A 24,977-nucleotide genomic window follows, 5' to 3' on the forward strand; every position below is an offset into this window, starting at 1 on the left:
AAATGAGTTCAAAGAGAATCCATTAAAATTACCACCAAAGTTTTTGTATGTAGGCCTATTAATAAAAAAAAATGTGTGCCAATTGACTGGAAGAAAGTGTAATTGCTGAGAAATGAGCAAAATGAGCTTGGAATTCCATGGGTATTTTGCAAGTATTAATACATAGTCCCTCATATGCAATTCTGTGTAAGTGATCATCAGAATTAACAGTTTTCAGCTATTACAGATTTCATGATTTCACAACTAGTTTACATTAATGTACCAAATTTAGATTAGTGATGATATTTTGACCATTAAACTTGATTTAAAAGACTTTGTCATGAAATTATTGTTTGCTACAACTGCTTTCTTATACCTTCCATCTTCTTTTTTTTAGCTTTAGGGTCTATATTTTAATATTCACTGTTGACTGTTTGTCTCGCCTGTATAGCAGAGTGAGACTAAAGGTGCCACTTTTCCAATGGCGGCAGCATCAACATTGAAGTCTTAAACGAAGGTTAATTTTTTAAATGACATCATAACTTAGAAAGTATAACATAAACATAAAGGGTAATCAAGTATTGCTGAACATCTGGCCTGAGTTTCAGGTCACATGATGAAGGCCAAAGGTAATTTATAACTTTGGGAGAATCAACATCGAAATCTTAACCTAGGGTTAAGTTTTTGAAATGTCATTTCATCATAACATACAAAGTATATGGACCTTGTTCATCAAACTTAGACATAAGAGTAATCAAGTATCATTGAACATCCTGAGTGAGTTTCAGATCACATGACCAAGGTCAAAGGTCATTTAAGCCGGTCAATGAAAATTGGCCGTGTTGGGGGCATTTGTTGAATTGCCAATGTTACGACTAGTTCATAAAACTTGGACATACATTTAGGGGTAATCAAGCGTCACTGAACATCTTGCACACATCTTAGGTTACGTGATCAAGGTCAAATGTCATTGAGGGTCAATGAACGTACTGTCAGTGACCATCCCTGTTGTACGCAAGGGGACGCGAAATTGTAAGACTTGGTAAGGACATTCTTCTTCTAGTTCTTTAACAAGTCATGTACATGTACCCCCTCCTCTCCCCCTCTCTCTTCTATAACTTTCTGCTTGCTGAATAACTTTAAATTTAAATGGATGTTTTCTTGATCATCTCTTTGAATTATAATAGGTCACCATGTAAGCTGTGGTTTAAGGAAGATCCTTTGAAGATAGTCAGAGCATCGGCACAGTACATGTATGATGACAAAGGCAACAAATACCTTGATTGTATCAACAATGTTTGTCACGGTAAGATTGAATTTTCTCTTTTGGATGAAAATGGTTCAATTTTTGATAAAAATAACAACCTGGGGATTTTCATAAATTTCATGATCATTTTTGTCAGTGATATTCATCAACAAATGTTATAAGCTACTATTGGGAATCCTCGCCTCTGATCGTCTGAAGAGCAAATTAGTCAGAGAACATCACTGAGAAAACTCTTCATGAAACGCTCCTCAAATCTATCTTGAGATTTGCATGAAAGGGGCGTGGCTTTATTATCTTTTACCATTTTTTTTCTTCTTTTTTTTGGTTGTTGTGTTTTGTGCCAACTTACCGTATATCATGCTGGCAGCTGTTTCCATGATGAATATTTTCAGGATTAAAAAAATTGAAATTTGCTTATAAATACATGTATATCGGAGTCTACAGACTACTTGAAGGTTTCGGTCTCTGTTGCAAATCTCTGAATTGAAGACTTGCGAGTCCAATTTGTTGCCTATTTTCCACCTATGAAATGCTCATGATACTTCGCTCACACATACATTGGGGCTATTCCACGGTTACTCACGTTACATTTGGAGACACCTTGACTCATACTTGGAGCTGTAACTCCATTATTATTGATAGGAACTAAACATCTCCTTATCACAACAAAGTACACAGTCTGACTATCCTTTGTATAAAAACAAAACTTGGGAAATTCTATTATGCTCCTGGCAAATCTTTGGAATGTGTCGGTTACTCACGTTACATGATTTGGACCAACCTGTGGAATTGCCCATTGTAATATAGTGAAGATGTACATGTACAAGGCTCATTTTTTATGTGTCAGATACATATACCTGGTTGCCCTGGTAACAGCATATTTTCTTCCTTTCTAAAGCACACACTAAGTAATGTGATTGCACCAAGATCTGATTGCAACTAAATCGCAGTGTGTGCCAACTTACGACACGCTGAAACTGCAAACTGCTCTGTTGGGTTATTTCCAATTCATCCAATCGCCACTCGTCTTCTATCGTTTGGTCTACCACCAGTTCGTCGACTCACCACATGGTCTACTTTCATTTAGTTTAATGCCATTCCATCTTATAACCAGTCAGTCCATTAGCTATTTAGTCAATATACCATTTGGTCTAATTGGATTAAGTGCTAAATTGTTCAATATGAATGAAAACAAATGGATATTAGACCAACTGCTTATGAGACGAAATAGCCACAGACGAAATGGAGATGAGACGAAGTGATGATTGGACCATATGGTTAATGGACCAAATGGTTGTTAGACGAAATGTTGATGGACGGAATGGAATTAGACTTAATGAAAGTAGACCATGTGGTGAGTGGACGAGTTGGCAGTAAACCCTCTGTTGCAGTAGGATCACAGACCAAATCTCAGTGCACTGGGCTTGTTGCACCATGTTGATACGGCAGGGATATAAAATACCTCCAGTGTTCTTTTTAAGCAGCAAATCAAAAAGCTTCTTACAGTTATGTTCAGACAAATCTTGACAAAATTCAGCTACATTTTATGTTGAGAGTGGTACATTTAGCATAAGAAATGTTGTATGGAGGGATCCTGTCATGATTACCCTTGAAGATAATTACCATGAAGGAAATCTAAAGTTACAGTTTGGTCTTTATCACAAATGAAGTTTGTTTTTTGTCTTATTTTTATTTGCAGAATGATGTATAATCTAGTTATCTTGACTGCATTCTTAGTGAAATATTTACTTTGAGTCTTTGAAGGCTTGAAAATGGAGCTAAATAATAACACAATGGCATACATGTATCATGGCATTGTGATGCTTTATCACGATATTTATAATTCAAATTCCAAACCTTATCAATGAAATCAATTTATCTCTGTTTCTTGTAAATGGAGGTTGCTAATTAAAGGGAAAGATCACCCCAACCAAAAAGGTTTGTTATGAAATAATCAGAAAAATGATAAGAAATATTGGTGAATGTTTGAGGAAAATCCATTAAAGATTTTTAAAAAGTTATAATTTTAATTTTTTCTATAAATTTGTGACTTCATATGAGAGCAGCTTCTTCGTATCGTTAAGTAAAAAAATCATTGAAATTACATTGCTTGAAAAAATAATGAAAATGGTTTATCTTACTTTCAGTATATGAATAGACAAATTATTTCTCACGTCATGAACCATTAAAAAATGGCAATTTATGTGTTTTGTATTACATAACAAATGGGGCAGCTGCTTGTTTGTGACATTGCAAATCAAAGAACTAAAATTCTACTGACTTACTCATTGGATTTTCCTCAAACCTTCACCAATGTATTTTAAAAAACTTTTTTCTGCTATTTTTACAATATTTTTTTTTTGCCAGGGTGAACTTCCCCTTTAATGCAACATGTTTTTTTTTGTTACATATAACTTTGTACAGTTGATCATGTATAATTGCAGTTTGCACCCTCTGCTGAAACAAACACATCTACATGTAGTGCTGTATAATGCAGCCCCCCCCCCCTCCTTCATATCAAAACATGAAATCATGGATGACATTGGGTGACTTTTTTAATCCTTGAAAGTAGAAGGACCAAGCAAAAAAATTATTAAGATTCTTTTGGGAAGCCCCATGTACTTTTCACAACCTACTGCCTAAATATACAATATTGGATAAGCTTTAAACACTGAAATTCACAGAGCAAAATGCTGAAAATTTACACTTAATATCAAAGTAGACAAATATGAAGATTGTTATTCAGAGCAAAGGACAGTCACATGTTCATAAATTATTTTGTTTAATGAGTGTCCATCTCTAATAGGTCCATGATAGGGATAATACAAGCAAGTTTTGGAAGTAATCTAAAAAATTAGTTTAACAGAATCAAATTAATAATCCAAATTATGTTTTTGTTTATATACATGTGCCAAATGAATTTTTTAAAAGTATAATTACTGACAATAGGAACAAAAGTGTATTCCAGCCTAGCGTTGGGTCTGTTCGCAAAGAAATAATATTCACTTTCTTAAATGTGCTTATCTGTGTTTGTGCTCTAGCTTTAATGTGATAATTTTCAGATATGAGTTCACAGAATTAGGTATTTATGAACCAAACCTAGATCTGCATGCGGGAAATGATTTACTTCTCAAATTTTATTAGCTTTTCTAGAACTTTGGAAAGAAAATATTTAAACTATGTCCTGTATTTCAGTCTTATGTAAAAAAAAAATTGCTGCATACCTGTATGAAATATTGTCGTAGCAGCCATAAAATATGTGGAGCAAATTGTGAGGCAATACCAAAAAATTATTCTCAGCGCATAATATGGTGACAGTTATTGATTTCAAAGACATTCTCATTAATATAGTAATGTACATGTACATGTACACTATTGATAGCTTCAAACTGTTTTCATTGCAGATTTTATTTGCATATAATAGGAGGAAGAGCGATATTGCTCAAGACAGGAAGTAGTGAAGATTTGAGGAGTTGATAAGAGTTGAGAATGGAGTAAATGATACACTGTCAAGGAAGAGGGTTAAACTTAGTTATGATACTCACTGACCTATATGTCAAGATTTCAAATTGGGCTTAAGAACTTTTCCAATATACATGTAGAATAAAATGGATGTAGTGTGTATGCTGTTTTATGTGCAAAGTTTTTCATTCAAAGTTCAAACCAGGGAAAACTTAAACAAGGACTCGAGGCAATTTCACCCTAAAATACTCAAAGGAGCCCTGGGGCCCATTTCACAACTGTTGTAACTTTGCCATTATTGCCCGGGGGGGGGCCACTTACATTGGCGAGTGGATACCATGCGCGACCAAAAAAACACGTAAAAAGGATGTCTTTTTCACGATAGGGCACGTTACGTACGTAACGTGATAAGGGTGTCAAAAACACAAAAATAATGAAAAAAGGGTATCTATTTCGCTAGGAAAATTACGTGTTTAGGGTCTAATTTGAGGAGATGATAAAACAAAATTAAAATGTTTTATAAAGGATGTCATTTTCGCCCCAGCACTACGTGTTTAGAGTCCGATTTGCGCGAGGTGTAAAAGGTGGGGTCGTACGGGGTCATACTAAACCAAATAAGGTAAAGCCGACGACCGAAGGACCCGTAACAATAAAACATTCCTGTACTTGTTTAGGGGTTCATTTCAGGGAAGTTTGCCAAGAGTATCGTTTTGTTTCCAATACTTGTTAAGGGTAGGGTTTCACATGCCAATACTTGTTAAGGGGTGCATTTTCAGAATATAGAAATTACGTGTTTAGGGTGCTCTTCGAGACCTCATGGTCGCACATGGTATCCACTTGTGAATGGAAGTGGCCCCCCCCCCCGGGCATTATTGCAACTATTATTGATGGCAACAGGGCTCAGCAGCCAACCAAAATCAAGGTTATCCTGGTAATTGTATCTCTGTATGAAACAGGCCCCAGGAAACTCAATGAGAAGCCCTGGAATATCTCTATTCATTTCAATGAAAAGCTTATCCAATGTTGTTGTAGATTTAGGCAGGAAGTTGTAAAAAATAGCCCCTGAAAATGAAAAATAATTTTTTTTTACTGACTTATGTGTACCTGATAGCATTATTCTAGATTGTTTATACATGTAATTTGATCAAAATGAAAGTATTAAAAGGCCCTGTCACAGTGTTCCGTGCAAGCTGTGCGGATGACTTGCAGGTGATGAGCATGTTCAAAACTTTTCTGCATGCAAGTAAGACTTGCATGTGCTTCTGCGTGCAACTGCTGTCAATACAGTCAACCTGCGGGTGATATGTAGTCTGCGGGCACAGACCCTGATTGAAACTTTGATCAACAAGTGTGTCTCTATGCAAAGACTAGCACATACAAAACTTGTTTCAATTCAGCGAAGGGCTTCAGTACGCAATGCATGAGTAGGCTGCAATTCAGACCCTTTACTCGAGTGAAGGGTTTGCATAGGGGACTAGATGACATGTATGTAGCAAAGTAGTTACCCATACCCACAAGTGGCACCCAAGGTTTGCATGTGACAGAACCTTTATATAAAAGTAAACACACTTTATCTTTTGATCTCTCCGCCTTATCAGTTTGGTAGTGCTTGATCAGTAATTGCTGTGCTGAAAATGATTTTATCTTCCTAAACAAAGTTTAGACTTGTTGTCTTTTATTCTTGTTTATTTTCTGAAATGAATGTTATTGTAAGTGCAGAACAAAATTTACTGTGGTCGTGTCATAAAGACTATTCCTGAATCATAACCTTTTTTAAAATAATTTGTTGAAGAGACTGGCAGATCGATTAAATTTCATCAGGAATATAGCATGTTATCTTTTTGTAGAAGGGGAAAATAGGGTGATCTTATTAAAAGGAACATGATAATGATAATACACTTGATTGTGTCATTCATAGCTCAGTGCTAGCGATCAGTCAGTGCCAGTCTTTTGTCCCGGTGGGGTCACTCAGCCGCAGAGGGGGACACGTATGACCGTTACCACAAATGCAAGTGACCCCCTATTGCAGTCAATTTCAAGGACATTTTGGGAAATTTACCCCCCTATTTTCACGCAAAACAAGGACAAAATTGCGGTAAAATGGTACCTTGAAACACCCCTAATTATAAGATTGTAAGGACACTTTTGCCCATTTCGCAAATTTACCCCTATTTACCGTATTTCAAGGACAGGGCATTTACACCCTTTCCTCATTAGAGGAAATTGCAACACAGGCGTCAGAGTGCTCAGTCCTTAAAGATGACCAAGAGCTATGTCATACTGATACAATAATCCAAAAGAACTTTATTTTTCTTGAAAAATAAGAAAAGTAGAATTCTTTGTAAAAATAAATGTAGAGTTGTCCATATAAAGATACAGAGCATGATGCGCGCGCCCTCTGCGGCTGGTGACTCGGCGACGGATTTTACTTCCCGTAATCGTTCTCCCCTTTTTCCTGACCCCTATTTCCATCAGATCGAGGACGGTGAGCACCCCTATTTTCACTACTTCGAGGAGTGTTCTGTCCGCGGACGTTCCGTGAAATAGACCCCTTTTCCCGCGATTTTGGTAATGGTCATGCGGTCCCCAAGTCATATTGAGCAGTGTTGTAGTGCCTTGATGCTCGGCCTTGGCCTTAAGGCGCCTTAAGGCCTATTTTTTCAAAGCCTTGGCCTTGAACATTCAAGCCTTGGCCTTGAGGATTTTGAGCCTTGAAATTTCAAGGCATTTTCAAGGCATTTTCAAGGCTTTTCAAGGCATTTTGTATTTTGTACTTTTATTTGTTTTATATAAGTAATTATAAATGTTTCAATTGTTCTGTATATCTAATGACACTAAATACTACCAGTCAGCAGTAGCAGCAGCAGAGCAGTAAGTGTACTTAGCAGTGCCATCAATTGCAATTATCATCACATAATTATGTAACAAAGAGAAGTGATGAAAATTAATATTATTTATTGGTAATATGATGTAATCATGACTAATAAGGATAATGACAATATCAATAATAATGATAATGATTAGGATTATAGTCAGTGGCGTAACTACAGGGGGGCATGGGGGCACGTGCCCCCCCCCATCGGCTGACTAAAAAAAGGAGGAAAAGAGGGAGAAAGGAAGAGAAACGTAGTGGGAAAGAAGACATTAATGTTCATTATAATGTTATAATTATGTTATGTTACATTATACATTAGAAACATTTTTTTCATATAAATGAAACATAATTTGCTCAGGGCATATGTCTTCATTGTTCCTGGTGCTCCCATTGTCTGTTTACCGAGATATATAATCCTGTTATACTAAAACCTCCCGTTTTCAAGTCAATATACACCAAACTACCAAATATATTTCCTCGCACTTCGAGTTATTCTTTTACATGTACAATAGTATGCTTCTTTTTCATGAATACTTTAAGTGATTGTCCCATTTTAAGTTCTTAATATAAAACATTTCCTGTCCGTGCTTACGTTCGCAGTAGTGGATTGGTGAAAGATGTCTGCTCTCCATCAATTCCTAGAATGAGTCCTTAAAATGTCCCTTTTTCTGTTTCCTGATCTGAATATCAAAAATTTTCAGCTCGCGCTTCGCGCTCGCATCATTTGGTTAGTGAACTACGTAAGGTCTTCTTGAATTCCTACAAACAAGCCTTAAAATGCCCCTCTTCTGGTCTGAATTTCCTAAATTTTCAGCTCGCGCTTCGCGCTCGAAAGATTTGATTAGTAAGATGGGTATGTTAATCATGATTACAAGTGCTTTATGTGCATGTTTAGATGTGATTCTAACAAAATCAGCAAGCGCTTATTGGCACTCCCATTAGATGACTATGGTGAGATGTGTATAATCTTAATAGATAAAAGATTCCTAAAATATAGTCCTTAAAATCTTCCTGTTTGGGGTCAATATTTACAAAAATTTCAGTTCGCGCTTCGCCCTCGCATTATTTAGCGAGACAGGTACGTATCATGATTACAAAAGATTGATTGTAATGTCCCTTTTTAGGTTTGAATATCAAAAATTTTAAGCTCGCGCTTCGCGCTCGCATTATTTGACTAGTGAGATACATGTCCGTTTATTGGCACTGTCCTTATAAAAATATCTCTATTACGTCAGAGTACCTGGCAACTGGGCGCGCTTCGCGCGCTCACTAGGCAATTCCAAGTTTTTGCTGGTGACCCACGGTACGCCACTGATTATAGTGATTTTATGACGGGAATAATTCTGACAGATCTGACTGCAATTTTGACAACAATTTTCATACTTTAAAAATAGCTTACTCTAAAGAATGATAACAAGGTTGATTTCTATTCCATTAGGTTTTCCTTGTATTATTTTCTTTGACAAACAAGAATGTTTAAGTCTTAATGATATTCTGAAAAGATTCGGTAAACTTGAACACAAACTTCAATTTTGTCATTTCCAAATGGGCTATGGCATCAATGGCATGATGAGCCAAATATTTTAAGGGGCCAAGCATGGCATACAGAGCAAAATTTTAGGTTTCAAAATCAACAAATTTTGGATTGTGCTTGCATAAATTATTGTTAAGTAAGGTTCGCATTCAATTTACACCAAAAAAATTCTTAGAATGTCTAGTGTTTAGGTCGGAATATTACATATTTTTGAGCTCGCGCTTTGCGCTCGCATTATTTGATTGGTGAGTTATGTATCCTATTTATGAGTCACTAAATGCAGTCCGGAATAGCTTCCTTTTCTGGTCAGTAAAAATTTCAGCCTGTGTTTTGTGCTCGCGTTAATTTGTTTAGTAAGATGCACACCTATTCCATGATTACAAAAACAGCTCGAAATTTCATTTCTTATTATATCTTATTACAACATCTCGCAAGGATGCCCTTTAAACAGTGATTAGCACCATAATTGACCCAAAATCGAGTTTTACAACTTCAAAATTTTTTTTTTTTCAAAACTACTTGCTCGCTATGCTTTCTATAACGGGAAATTAAAGCCTAAATCAAAATATCTGTCTTATCAATTAGAAATCACTTAAAAAAGCTTTGCTGAACTTAATTTCCACAAAACACACAACTTCTTCACACAGTTGATAACCTCATTTTGAAAATATCTGTTTGCACCAAAATTCTCATTTTGACTTATACTGTAAGTGCATTTTTGGCTTTGACCTCCCCCCCCCCAAAAAAAAAAAAAATTCTGCCTCCCCTGTCCCAGGTAGAGGAGAAAGACGTATGTTAAGAATGGGCATGCCAGGATCAGATCACCTTGGTAATAATAATTATTGCAATGTGAAATCGCCTAGAATAATTAAATGTACGAAGGTAACTATATACTTATTTTAATTTTATGTCTAAATCTACATGATCTATCATGAAATTATTTTCGTTTTAAATGTACAAGGGTAAAAAATTTTGCTCGCTCACACCTTTTATACATTTGGTCCTGTGTGTCATGTATGCCGCCTAAGCATTGTTGTCTAATTTTTTCCATATATTGTACAATTGAAATGCCTTGGCCTTGGCCTTGAGGTTTTCAGGCCTTGGCCTTGGCCTTGGGTTTCCATGCCTTGGCCTCAGCCTTGGTTATTGAAGCCTTGGCCTTGGGTATTAAAGCCTTGGCCTTGGCCTTGGAGGTTTGAGCCTTGACTACAACACTGATATTGAGTGACCCCACCGGGTCTTTTGTATGGTTATTACTTATTTCAACTCCTTTCCTTTTGTCTTTTCTTCATTTCCTTGGTGCACCTCTGACTGTCAGCGTCGGTCTGGCACCTTTGGGACAGGATGCTCTGACTCAGTCCCAGCAGAGACTAAAGAAAATCATCTTTCATCTTGTAATTTTATTTTGCTTTCCCAGTTGGGCATTGCAACCCGCGGGTGGTGAAGGCAGGAGCTGATCAGATGTCAGTATTAAACACAAACTCACGCTTCCTCTACGATCAGATGGTCCTATATGCCAAACGTCTTACTCAAACCTTGCCAGACAAACTCAATACATGCTTCTTCACAAATTCAGGGTAAAATATCTATATGAACCGCATCCAGGAATCTTGTGCAAAAATTATAAAAATGGCGGTTTTTGACTCGCCGTATGGACATTGTAGGTGAAATGTGACTGCACCAATAAGAGGGCAGTTAAAAAAACACACATGTTCATTCACCTTATGTTTCTAAAAGCAATCAAACCTTAAGTACCTCTACTCAGAGTTATGCAAATGATCTATGTAATTTTCTTGATATGCTTGATGGCTCTTAACAAAGATGTATTCTGTTCTTCACTTGATGCTGTGGGCAGATTTTATAATTGGAATATTTTTTTATGCTGTAAAGTGTAATGACATTTTCAAAATGTAATTGAAGCCCCATTTCAGTTGATGAATAGTTAATGAATAAGTTATTAAAATAATAATTGAAATATTTAGTAAATTTATGAAAGGTGAACTTAAATTTTTAGGGTCTCACATTTAAAGGACAACTCTAGTCTACAATTGTAGACCCACATCTGCAGTGTGTGTATCACAGCTGATTCAAGGAGTCTGCATAACAGACTACATGTAGGTCTACTGGAGCTGCAGATATGGCTCGCTTCGCTCCCGTTATATAAAAGTGTTATGTTAATATTTTTATGACAAAAATGTACATACCTGTACGTAGTCAAATAAGCCAGTTTGTAGTTCCTTTCTGTGCATGATCAGAAGAAGATAATTTGTACTTAAGTGACATAGTGGTGTAATATTTAATGAGATAAGCACCAACTCTGATGACTTGAGAACTGTGTTTTTCATTATATCCACAAAAAACAACAATATGTCCACTAGTGGCTGGTATTTCACAGTTGGCCAAGTATATTGTTATAACAACATGCTAGTGCATTCTAATTAGAAATGCAAGAGTGTTTGTTTGTGTGCTATTCTAGTCACCTGGTCTATTCTACATGTATTTCTTCATCCTACTATGTATTAGGCAGGCTTACCTAATATCTTACATTGAAATCTGCCTATCATTATGAAAGAAATGAAAGGTCATTTGACCAAAATTGCCCATGATGTAACTACGAAGTGGTCTATTAGCTCAGAATGTCAACATTAAGTTCTTCATTTAAAAAGTAAACTTTGATAATAATGAAAATGTAATATACAGTGTGTCCCATAAAAAAAGGAAACTGGGATTCCTACGTCTTTTTCTTCAAAGGTAAATGAATCATCTCATTTGATACATCATCATACAGTTCAATTATTCCTCTACATTTCAGTACCAAATATGTGAAGAATACTTCTTGCATTAATGAGCTAGACGAGTTTGAAATGTTAATGTCAAAATTAGGTTGTGCAGGAAAATTTGAACAACATTGGTTCCTGATAGGACAACCTTGCTTAATTTGATGATTGCCTCATTGGCATTTCTTTTGTATTCTTTGTTAAGTTTCTCTCACCGATCCCTGAAATGAGAGTGGATTCAGATTCACACGTGAGTTTCTGAGCAAATCGTTTCTGATATGCCTCAATATTTATTGTTTGTAATCTGCCATGCTTGAATGATTTGCTTAACTATTGGTCTCAAATTAAAGATGAGATTCCATTCTCACCATAAGTATCAAATTCATAATTAGTAAAGACATGTTTTAATAATTGTGAAATCTATCACTAAAACGGGCTTCCTTTTTTGTGGGAAGCACTGTTGTTACATGTATATACATGTACATGTAGCTGTCTGTCCTCCTTTTACTCTGTCTCTCTCTCTCTCCCACATACATGTACACATATATTCTTTCTTTCCCTATATTTCTATATATAGTTTGTCTTTTTTTTAAATTTACAATCTAGCTCGGAAGCCAACGATTTAGCTCTCCGATTGGTCCATCGGCACACAGGCTCATCAGACATGGTCATTTTAGATCAGTAAGTTGATATATTTCTTTCACTGAAATCATCGTTTTTGTGATACAATTATGAAAAAAATGTGACCTAAATTAGGAACATAGATATCCTGCCAGGCCATCAGTAAATTTCAAATCTTTGATGACATATCTGTTTTTTCTGAAATTACAATTTTTTTAAAGATTAGTTATGAAAAATGTATATTTGCAACTCGACATTTTGGCATGACCTTCCATGGTGTATTAAATTCAATACATTGAGCTTCTTTTCCCCAATTTATTTCCAGCGACAAATTCTTAAACTGTTCATCTCATTAAAAGGGAATGCAACATTGGTTATAAGCTGTTGGAGAAGAGAAAATAAGAAAAACAGAATAATGGAGGTTAAAAAGAAATCGGACAAGTAATAAGAAAGTTGTGGCTGCTTTAAAATGGAGATCCCTAAGACTATTGTAAATTTCAAATTTGCAACTGTGTAAGTAAATTTTGACAAGAGACAAGGACAACTTTCCCATAGGCCATGTAATTATCAGGATTTTGTGGTTTTCTCCTAAGTAACTTTTCCCCTGGGCAGTAATTAAAATGTAAATCCAGGTAGCACAATTGTCCTCATGAAAGAAAAAAATATAATTTGAAGTAAAACTTTTGAAAAAAGAAACATTTTAGCCATTTTATATATTGAAGTAATTGGAAGAGTTAGTCCTTGCCTTACATCACTATGACATCAGAAATGCTACGAATTTTCAGTCTTGGGTATACTGATGACCGATTTTGACCATTTTAAGGAATTAATAACTTTCTTTAATATTGTTTGTCTGATATTGTTCAAACTTTCTTCAAGCATCAACTTGATTGAATATCCTTTTCCTCTAAAAACAACTTTTCATTTGGGTTGGATTCCCCTTTAAGGTTTGATAGGTGTAGAATATTCAGATCATAGAGATTTGATTCTTAAAGACTGTTGAACTTTTCAAAGAGTTGCCGCCAAGTGCATGAATGATGAAAGTGAGGATAAATGCAAGTCCTGTACTTGAGATTTTTTAAAATTTGAAAAACTGCCTCCCAAATAAAAGTGGGCTTTGATGGTCTTTAACCATAAGAAGACAAGATAAATTTATATGAAAATATTTGTTACTAGAAGCTTTCACCTCAACCTTTCATTACAGAATTGGAAACCAACTTTGCTTCATCCAGGGCCCCGTAACACAAAGCAATGATCGTAAAACATTTTTCTACAAGATTGAATTGACTACGATGTAGTCAATCAAGCATACGATTAATTGCTAACTTTTGTGTTACGGGACCCAGGTTTGTGCTTCTGAATTAATACATAATTTTGTCCCCCCTATAAGAGCCTATAGGAAGGATAAAAAATTCATTAAAAACCTATTGTACCTTCATCTAGATACAGATTGAAATTCTTATTAGAATTTGATCACTGTATGATTATTTTTGCTATAACCCTCAATATTTTGAGGGTGAAAGTTATGTTTTGAACAGATTCATTTCCTATACAAAGTGTTCTTGTGATTTCTTGACAGTGCATATCATGGACATACAGTCAGTGTAATAGACATCAGTCCGTATAAGTTTGATAAACCAAGTATGGATGGGAAGAAAGAATGGATTCATGTTGTAAGTATTCCTCCTCTTGGTTCTCTTCATGGCCCTGTCTTACAAATGGTTGTGATTAATCCAATCAACTACAACTATGGAAAGCCAGCAATGTCAACATATAAAATGCATGTTTGTTCAATTTTTTTCTTCTAAATATGTATGATTTATACTTTCATAGTTTTCTTGAAAATTCAGTGTGCTTCTCTTTGTTTGCAAAGCATATTGTGCAAATTTTCTGTACAAAAAAATTATGACATTATTATTATTATTATGGATTATTATTATTATTATACATTAATGGATTTCCATACAGTTTAGGTTGATTGGATCAATCGTAACTATTTGTAAGGCAGGGCCCTGGTAGCTAGTGTAAACCCATTGGCTTCTTTGATGTATGCTTACAGATGATTGATATATATCTAAAACTAATGTGCTCATCCTGTTATACTGCTTGGAAGATAGATGATTTAGCATGCATCACAAATATTGTCATATCTATTTCCTGTTTTGTGGCCCAGTGGATTAGTCTCTGGACTTTGAAACAGAGGGTCGTGAGTTCGAATCCCAGCCATGGCATAATTTCCTTCGGCAAGAAATGTATCCACATTGTGCTGCACTCAACCCAGATGAGGTAAATGGGTACCCGGTAGGAAGAAATTCCTTGAATGCTGGAGCACCCGGTCAAGGTAGCCGTGCTAAAGCCGGGGTAATAATAATAGCAGGGCGTGCTGGGAGAACAGTTTTCGGATTTGAACTGGCTACCCTGGGTAAATATGCCGCTATTATTATTGTTATTATTATTAAGGCTTGTATGCAATATTTTTTTTATTTCATTGAGTTTATTTCTGCATTCATATCAGAGATGAGTGTACAACAATCAATCAATAATTGTATACTTTGTTAATTTCTCCATTTAATTCCATAATTCATTTTCTCTTCATTATTTCATTTATGGACTAGTCTATGAAGTATGTATATTCCTGAAAATTTCTAGTTCATGAAGTGAAGAGGAAATGAAGAAAAGGTAGGGTCGAAGATGCATAAAGTTGAATTATATCATGGAATTGCCTGTATTTATCTTTTGTATGCCCTAAAATATACTTTCTTTGTTTTCTTGTTAAGGCTCCTGTTCCTGATACATACAGAGGCAAGTATCGAGATGTTGCGGATGCTGGCGAGAAATATGCAAATGAGGTCAAGAAGGTCATTTCAAGGGCGCAGGCTAATGGCCGAAAGGTGAGCATTTTCCGATCAAGCTTAGATCTGTGATGCAACATTTGAAACCTGCTAATACATAAAGGCTGGTGCCAGTGTTGTGAATCCATGCCGTCACAGATTTATGCCAGTGGCGGAGCAGTAATATATTTTTTTACCGCTGCCTGCCAGTTATTTGTTTGCAGAGAACGATGGACTGTTGAAATAAAGAAATTTAGTGTTACAAAATATTATAAATTAATCAGTTTAAAAACAATTTTTTTAACGATAAGAAAAGTTTCACAGGATATTAAATTTTAAACCTTTAATCAGCCATATGGGACTAAGCTACAAAAATAATAGCTCGCATTCTTGATATGGTTACCAATAACATTAAATGTCACTTTGTTTTTTATTGAACCAATATCCATAGCTGACTATTGAGTATATGAAGGGGGGGGCAAAGACAATGTAGATTCAGGCAAAAATTACTATTTTTTGATTATTTTTGTTGGCTACTTTTCACAAATTACTGCCTAAATCTGTAAGACTGGAGAAGCTTTGACATTGGGATGTATGGGAATTTCCAGGGCTAAATCACTCCCCAGTAACTTTTCTCTGTATAGATTGTTTACAGTAACCACAGACCTGTGCTCCAATTGTAAAGAAATTTCCTGAATTACCCTAAAGTACTTCCTGTGCACACAATGTACATGTGATTAACCTGTGATAGGTCAACATGTAACACTGATTTAAGAGGTCAATGTGCTGGAAACCGTTTATATGCTTGATATAAACAATTCTTGCTTGAATACAAAAAAGATTTTAATTATAGCCATAAAGATTATAATGACAGGTAGGTAGGAAAACATGAGGGTCTTACAAGAAAGTGATTCTTTGTTTTATTAGTGTTTATAGAAGTTTAGGCTTACAAAATAATAATAGTGATAGCTGCAGTTGGCTTTATGTTGTGCAAATTAGACTAACAAAATAATGATAATAGTGGGATCTACTCAGTTTTATATAACAGAAATTATGCTTACAAATACAAAATGATAATAAATGACATGAATGTGTACCCGGTAGGATTTATTCCTTGAATGCTTTAGCACCTACATGGCCGCTCAGCTACAGCCGGGGTAATAATAATATACCAAGTATATTTCAGCTCCTTGAGCACATAATCAATGTGGCTTTGTTGCTTTAGAAATACTCTATATTATTATTATTAATATTATAGTACTTCTCAGCTTTTATATAGCACAAATCAGACTTAAAGATTAAAAAAAATTATTTTTGGGACTTATTAATTGTCATGAAAAAAAGACAAGACAAGGAATTACCTACAAAGTGGCTTTTGTGGAGAAGACAAGCATATTTAATTTTGAGCATTTCATATAAAGCACATAAGTTGATATATTAGGAACAGGAAAATTCCCTTGTTTTAAACTTCATTGGAATCATTAGAGGACAAATTCTGACATGAGTAATCCCTAAATCCCTACTTGTTTAAATGATTAATTTGGATTGGGCTTAGAGATCTTAAAAAGTGTTGTTTCATTTTATTACATATACACCTGCTCCAACTCAAAATTGGCCAATGGCGATTTTTTTTTATGTTTCATAAAGCTTTTTATTTAAAAGTGAGGTCTTTGTCTCCATGTTTGAATTCTTAAAATGGTTCAAATACATTCAAGCAAAATTGAAGTTTGTTCAAAATTAGATTCATTTCATAGATAAACTTGACTGTATTAATGATATACCTTTCTTTTCTGAGTACTGGGATGTTCAAGAAGAATTTGAAAAATAGTAATTTTCGGAAATCGTTGTTTCTCCTGGGCGCTGTTCAAGAAAGATCTCTGATTAAACACAACTAAAGAAAAATAGAACATAACTCAATGTTCCATCAATCAGAAATAGGTATTTGGGTCTCATGTTACATGTAGTTCTTTCATGTCACAAATTTTTTTCCAATAGGCCCCAGTTCATTGCCAGGGGTAGTGTCATAAAGCAGTTTGGAAGTTAGGCATGACTTGAGTTATGACTGGTGACCCTGTGGTAAATGATATGAAATCCCAAATTTTCATTGATGTGGATTTCACAAGTTTCACAAGTTTATTTCCATAATTCATATACAGACATTTACATGCTTGACATGAGGATAACATGATTATCTTGAGTTGAAATAAATGGTTCTGGAGACAGAATTTTACGCAATGACAATTTAAATCAGTGAATAATGGAAGCGCCTAAGTTGAAAGCAGATCTTGTGAGTTATAGGCCCCAATGGAAGAAGGAGATAAGCTATAAGGCTATATAGTTATTAAAAATAACAAGGAAAAGAAAAGCCAAAGTTTATACAGGTATAGTAAACCAATTGGTTTAATCACATCTGTAGCACACCTGTTTTAAAGGGAGGTAGGGTGGTAAAATGGAGCTGCTGAAAGGTTTAGATATCTACTGCTGCCTGAACTGCATAATCATTCAGAAAAGTATGTTTAAGTTTACGTTTGACTATAAACAATGAATTGGATTTAGCTGTCAAAAGGATCACCAGTCATTTATAAAGTCATTTGAAAAGTCAAATAACGCTATAGACTAGACAAACAAAATGAATAAGACTGTTGATTGGCATAGCTAATGAGGTAGCATGTCTGAATGGTTTTCTTGTCCCACCTGCATAGCAGAGAGACTATAGGCGCCGCTTTTACGACGGCGGCGGCGGCGTCAACATAAAATCTTAACCTAAGGTTAAGTTTTTGAAATTACATTATAACTTAGAAAGTATATGGACCTAGTTCATGAAACTTGGCCATAAGGTTAATCAAGTATTACTGAACATCCTATTAGAGTTTCATGTCACATGACCAAGGTCAAAGGTCATTTAGGGTCAATGAACTTTGGCCGAATTTGGGTATTTGTTGAATTACCATCATAACTTTGAAAGTATGTTGGTCTAGTTCATTAAACTTGGACATAAGAGTAATCAAGTATCACTGAACATCCTGTGCGCATTTTAGGTCACATGACCAAGGTCAAAGGTCAATGAACTTTGGCCATAATGGGGGTATTTGTTAAATTACCATCCTATCTCTGTAAGTGAATTGGTCTAGTTCATAAAACGTGGAAATAAGAGTAACCAAGTATCACTGAACATCTTGTGCGAGTCATAGTAGTTTTCAAAGTCAGCACTGCTGCTATGTTGAATCGCGTGATGCAGGTGAGACGGCCAGAGGCATTCCACTTGTTTTCATGTTCAAACTCATTTTATTTTCATTTCAGATTGGTGGTTTTATTCTAGAATCTATGCAGAGCTGTGGAGGGCAGATTATATACCCTCCAGGATATATGAGAGAAGCTTTCAGGTATTATATTCATTATACAAACTGTGATATAATATGCATATATTTACTGCTTTCATGGGCATAGTTAAAACCATCTGCACAGGGGTGATTTCTCGTCAATACTATATTACTCACAAAGGGCTAGTTGGACTGTGAAACAAAAAGAAATGATGAAAAGGGCCTTTTTAAAAATAACATCATTGAGAGAGGACTCTTAATTTGATATTACTGCCAAACTTAAATTTTCATTAAGAGTCGATAAAAATTTGAAAAAAATTCCACACTTTTTTAGAAATAAATATTACAAAGATCTGATGTTATTCATTTTATTGAATTACAAATTGTAATTATATTTACTGACATGCTTTGTTTTCTTGAATAATTTACTTGATTAACTTGTAGAATAATTTGTTGAATAATTTTCTTGATTAATTTCAAGAATAATATCTGGAATGATTTTCTTGAATGATTTTTCAAGGCAACATTACTTAGAACAACGGAGATCACAAATGCTCTGCAAAAGATGAGAATGTTTAAAAAGTGGCAAAGTCAAAAATTCAGATAATGTTTTCTTGTGCCAATCAAGTTGTAGCACAATTCTCGTGGTTTGCTGGAAGCTTATGTGATTTTTGGGTGTATCATGAATAGACAACAGCCAGACAACACATGTGAAGAATATGCAAACAAAATGTGAAATCTAGTGAATGATCCAAGAATCACTAGCTAAATAGACAAAGTCTTTAGTGAAGTGTTTGCAAACAACACTCATTTTGCAAACGTTTTGCACATGTAACAAAGCTTTGAGTAATGATGCAATGTTTGAAAACAAATCGCAAAGCATAAGCATTTCTTCATGTAGAAAACGTCCGCTGGTAGAAAATTTTGAAATTTGCGCCGACAAAATTAGACTTAAAATGCAAATGATTTGACAAAGGTGCTGAATCTTATATCTTAACACACTTTTGTCGCATAAAATGCAGCTGTTAGACTAAGCTGTTTTACAAAAATTTAATTTGTGTTCTTTGCAAAATGTTTAGGGGCCCAACAAATTGGCACTTTTGCACAATCATAAAGCAACAGTCAGAAATGAAAATCTCTTCTATCTAGATCTGTTCACCCATTGGGAGCGTCTGCATACTGCAATGGTGGTGTGTGGATCATATGTTCTGGGTGATGGTATTTTGGGAATTGTCTGACATAGCAGCAGCTTTTGTGTGTGATCTGCATACTGCCTGGTATGCATTGGTTCCCGGTGGGTGGATGGAGATTTTTGTGCCTGGGAGCTTTTGGTCCATCCTGATTGAGTCTGATCCATTGGGAAACCGGTATAATAATAATTGTCGTCCCTCTAGTTTATCAAGCCTCATTGGTTTTCACGGATGCACCTTTTTCCATTTTTTGTTCTAATTATAATTCCTAATTATTTGTATGTTGTGTATATTTCTATTTCATATTTGTTTCGTTTTAATCAGTTCGGTATTTCCGTCTTTTTATCTGTACATATGTGTATTCTCTAATGGAAATAAACAAGTGATATATTTTTGATGATGTTAATTGCGACCTTCTTTCAGACATGTCAAAGAGGCTGGAGGGTTGACGATATGTGATGAGGTTCAGGTTGGCTTTGGCCGAGTAGGAACGCATTTCTGGGCTTTCCAAACACAAGGCGATGGTAAGAACCAATCTTTATTAAATCATTTGTGACAATGAGTTAAAATCGAGATTTCACAATAGGTACAGATTCTGCCAGAAAGAAAATCTAGTACGAAAGATGATGATCATCGTGGTAGTAGAATATTGCGACGTTTCGGCTGTACCTGCTAGTCTTCGTCAGGCAATGTGCACAGGTGTAGTTGAAAGGTTGCAATAACCAGTTTGCTTTATCGTGAGACAACAGATCAACTCCTACAGCGATAGAAAATATATTGTCAAAATCCCTCTTCTTGACAGTCTTGTTGAAAATCGGTAAATCAAACTGGCAGTTTCATTTTGGGGTCTGGACAAATTACATATTTGTAATTTTGGGTTAGCTCAGAATCTCAGGATGATCAGCTGTCCCGGTTCAACAATTTTTGACAAAGACCTCTCAGCTGGTCATTGTGATTTGACAGGAATTGTCAATAGAATTTCTATGTTGGAGAATCCGTCCCCATTGCGATTGCGAAAACTGGTATGTAACAGAGTGGAGCGTTGTGGCCTAGTGGATTAGTCTCCTGACTTTGAATCAGAGTGTCGTAGGTTCCAATCCTAGCTATTGTGTAGTTAAAGAGAAATTCCAGTAGTTGCAGTAAACACTGATTTCATGAGAAAGTCTGTAAAACAAGGCTTAATTGTCAGTATATCATCGAGGATCTAGATCTGGTACAGTTACATTAACTGAACTTTGTGAAATCTTGAAATCTACGCTGAAAAATGTTCACACCGAAGATCCCCAACACAGATAAGTGCACGTGGGACAATGTATAATTATTGCTTAGAGCGTCGGGCCTGACGCTCTACCCGAATCCTGTGCTTATTTGCTGATTTCTCAGCAATTACACAATTTCTTCCAGAATCCTTTGGCACATACGTTTTATTTAAACAAACAGACATTTTGGTGGTCATTTCATTGGATTCTGTACGAACTCATTTTGATATCATTACCAAAACTAGCATTTACCTTTAAACTCCAACAAGTAATTTCCCCACATTTTGCTTTGGACAGTGTACTATTATTACTAGGAAAAGAACCCGACTCTTGGCAGGAATGACATGCTTATTTTGTCCATTTCTCAACAATTCCATATTGCTGCCAGAATCAGTTGGATTGTGTTGTATTCACACACACTTGATTGTCACTTTATTGGATTCTGTATGAACTCAAAATGTTAGTTTGTTACCACAACTGCTATATGTTTTACCTTGCTATTCACCCTAAGAACATGGTTAAGTTCTCTCACAATTTAGTAATACCCAGGCACCCTATTATTTATCTTGGGGGCGTTGTGGTCTAGTGGTTATGACTTGTGTCTTCCAATCAGAGGGACGTGGGTTCAAATCTCAGCCTTGGTGTGTTTTTCTTCAGCAAGGAATCTGCCCACATTGTTCTGCACTCAACTCAAGTGAGGTGAATGGGTACCCGGTAGGATTAATTCCTTGAACGCTGAAAGGCTGCTTGAGCTAAAGCTGGGGTTATAATAATAATGATAATAAAATTAAAAATGTACCTTGAAATGAATTATTTCTAGATAGATGGCATTATATAAATGTCTATTATTACTATTTTATCATAGTCCATATTAATGTTACTTTGCAGACATTGTTCCAGATATTGTAACGATGGGTAAACCTATGGGTAATGGACATCCCATAGCAGCCGTCATCACGACGAAGGAAATTGCAGATAGTCTCGGGAAGGGCAATCATCAGTACTTCAACACGGTAGGTTTATTTCATTGATATTCATTTGGTTTACAAGCATGCGGTCCACTTCTCTTATAGTCTTATACCACATGGGTTAAACCTGTTTGGTGTATTAACAGTGCTAATGATGATAATAATAAAAACTGATGCTTAAATAATGCATATTCAATTTAAAACTGCTCTATGCGCTTAACATACGGCTCTTCAATATTACTACACTACAGTGATTGCACTTTTGATACCTCATTTATCCAAACCATCATATTCTATGGTGGGTTTTCTTATCAAACCTTCATTCATGTATTTCTCTTATTTGTCTGCTTTATCAAACTATCTTGATATAAGAGTGACTTCCCCCTTAAAATCTCTCATACAAAGAAAAAAAATATATATATCTTGATTTATTAGAGTATTAAAGGGATTCTCTCATATCATCAGGGGAGTCTTCATGAAAGGACTTGTCAGACGTTTTATCCGACAAGTCCCATTTTATCCGACAGTTACTATAGTAACAGTGCCTCTTAGCTAATCAGAATCAAGGAAAGATGTCAGATCCGACAACTTGTCGGACAAAAATGTTGATGAAACGGTCCCCAGAAATCCCTGTAAAACCCCTGATATTTCATTACTTTTCCAGTTGACATCCAGTATAGATATACAGTGCATCCCCTCCCCCCCCCAAAAAAAAAAAAAAACAGAGCAGGCATTTGATGCTTTTGAATAACTTTATCACAAATATAATAGACAAACGACACATCATTGTAAAGCTTAGAGTCTCCTCTTTCATACGATGTAATGTAGATGATGTTTCATTTACACGAGTGAGCAAAAACAATGCAAAGAAAGGATTTTAAAAAGTCATTTTGCGGGATGGACAGTATCTGAATATCAACAAGGAAATTACATGTCTAAAAGTTTGATATCTGCTCTTTAATATGACACCTAACTTAAAGAGAATAAACCAGGAATAGCAAAGTTCTGTTTCTTTGAAATAATGCTTGAATTCAAATAAGTTTTAAATGAAGGCTAGCTGTCAAACTTGCCCAAAACTTTTGTAGACGATTTTTTGTAGACGATTAGCCATTGTGTAAAGTATTTTGTTGACAATGCGATAGCTATGATAGGCAAACCATGAAAACACATTTGCTTGATATTATGGAAATGTAAGCAATATTTAAAAGAAACAGAACTTCGCTTTTTCTGGGTTATTCTCTTTGATTGAGATATTGAACTTTTCAGACATGGGATTTTCTACTTGAAATTCAGATACCAACCGCTAAGTGACTTTGGTATCCTTCAAACTGTTTTTGCCCACCATGTGTGAATGAGAAATCATCAACATATATCAAATGAAAGATGAGAATAAGTTTTAGAATGAATGATTACTTGTCTATTGTATTTGTTAATTAAACTTTTAAAGTTATGCTAAATCATCAATTGGTTTTGTTTTTTGGGGCACGCACTGCATATGTTGTACAACTTAATTTGTTTGCTCCAGGTTTGGAAGCTTTACAAATTATTTTTTGATTCATGTCAGAATCATTTCTAGGGTTTCGGAAGCCATAGAAAATTTTTAGTTTGATTTTGATCAAAGTTATTTGTTTGATTCACAAAGTCATTTGTTGGATTCTCTTCAAGCGCACCTTAATAGAACATAAATTACAGCCATGGTCTCAGTGTCAAAATGAGTTTAAATAGAATCAGGAAACTTCAGAAGTTATGGTAAGATTTTATGATTTGAGTTGTTGGTTTTATACACCCCCTTCCCCCCGGTCTAAAAAAAAAACCTAAATGTGTTCCAACTACTGAGAAATTAGCAAAATAAGCATGGTATTTTTTATGTCCAAGCAATGAAAGTACACTGTCCCACATTTGCAAATCTGTGTTAACAATCTGATAACTTTTCCGTGAAGATTTTCATTACTTCGCAAATTTTCATTAACATCACCGTGCAAGCCTCTAAGCAAGATTGACATGAACTTACTAGATCGAGATGTACAGTGCTTTATTATCAGTTAAAGGCATGGTCACACCGCCCGAGCGTTGTTGAAGCGGTCGTGGATCGGTAGGGAAAGAGGGCCGAATTTCGCTCAAAAAATTGGGGAAACAATCGAAAACATAAATAAAAAAAAATAAAAAAATCGAAATCGAAAATGGTGAACGGTAGCGAGCAGTGGTGATTTTTTTCTCTCCGCTCCATGACCGCTCCAACAACGCTGTGGCGGTGTGATCAAGCCTTAAATTTGATGTTCTCATGGTGCCCACGCTTACCAATATACATTAAAGGGGGGTTTAAGCAAAAAAAGGAGTTTCACAGCTGGATGCCTCTCCTGTTACTAAAACAAAACATACAAGAGATGGTGATGTTCTACTAAGGAACAGAAAGTACTGGTTTACCAGGTCCCTGAGGAGACTCCATCTGGTATGAAAAATCATCATTGTTGCAAATTTGAGGAGCAAAAGAAGATCAATGTTGACTTCATGATAGCAATGTTCCTGACAGTATGGTGGGAACCCTGTTATGTGTTCTGTTGGTTTGACCGTTCTTAATGGGATTCTGATTTATTCCCTCTAGACTATGCTATCAAACAATAAAATACCTGTTTTGAAAATGGGAATTGGCAACTTATCATTCTTTTATCATAAATTTTGGCTCATGATATCCATATTCATTTTTATACACCTATCCAAGATGGGACGTATTATGGTATCGCGCTCGGTATCCACCCGTCTATCTGTTTGTCTCTCCATCCGTTAACTTTTCCTTGTTAATGCGATCACTTCAGTTTAATTTATTCTAGGCTCATATGATTTTGTATGTATGATACTAGCATGGATCCCAGGAGGTTTAATGATTTTGAGGTCAA

The 24,977-nt window shown here is 35.5% G+C and overlaps 1 protein-coding gene across 1 annotated transcript in view; it reads left to right on the forward strand.

Annotated features, from left to right (window-relative positions):
• Positions 1 to 24,977, forward strand: part of LOC121431670 (5-phosphohydroxy-L-lysine phospho-lyase-like) — a 41,132-nt gene that overhangs the window by 4,706 nt on the left and 11,449 nt on the right. The window contains exons 3-10 of the mRNA XM_041629316.1: positions 1,167 to 1,285; positions 10,535 to 10,694; positions 12,501 to 12,575; positions 14,095 to 14,188; positions 15,293 to 15,406; positions 18,647 to 18,729; positions 20,280 to 20,380; positions 22,004 to 22,128. Coding sequence (XP_041485250.1) covers positions 1,167 to 1,285; positions 10,535 to 10,694; positions 12,501 to 12,575; positions 14,095 to 14,188; positions 15,293 to 15,406; positions 18,647 to 18,729; positions 20,280 to 20,380; positions 22,004 to 22,128 — 871 coding nt within the window. The remainder of the gene's footprint in view (positions 1 to 1,166; positions 1,286 to 10,534; positions 10,695 to 12,500; positions 12,576 to 14,094; positions 14,189 to 15,292; positions 15,407 to 18,646; positions 18,730 to 20,279; positions 20,381 to 22,003; positions 22,129 to 24,977) is intronic.

Source organism: Lytechinus variegatus, chromosome 18 (genome assembly GCF_018143015.1).
Source record: "Lytechinus variegatus isolate NC3 chromosome 18, Lvar_3.0, whole genome shotgun sequence".
Classification (NCBI taxonomy): Eukaryota; Metazoa; Echinodermata; class Echinoidea; order Temnopleuroida; family Toxopneustidae; genus Lytechinus; species Lytechinus variegatus.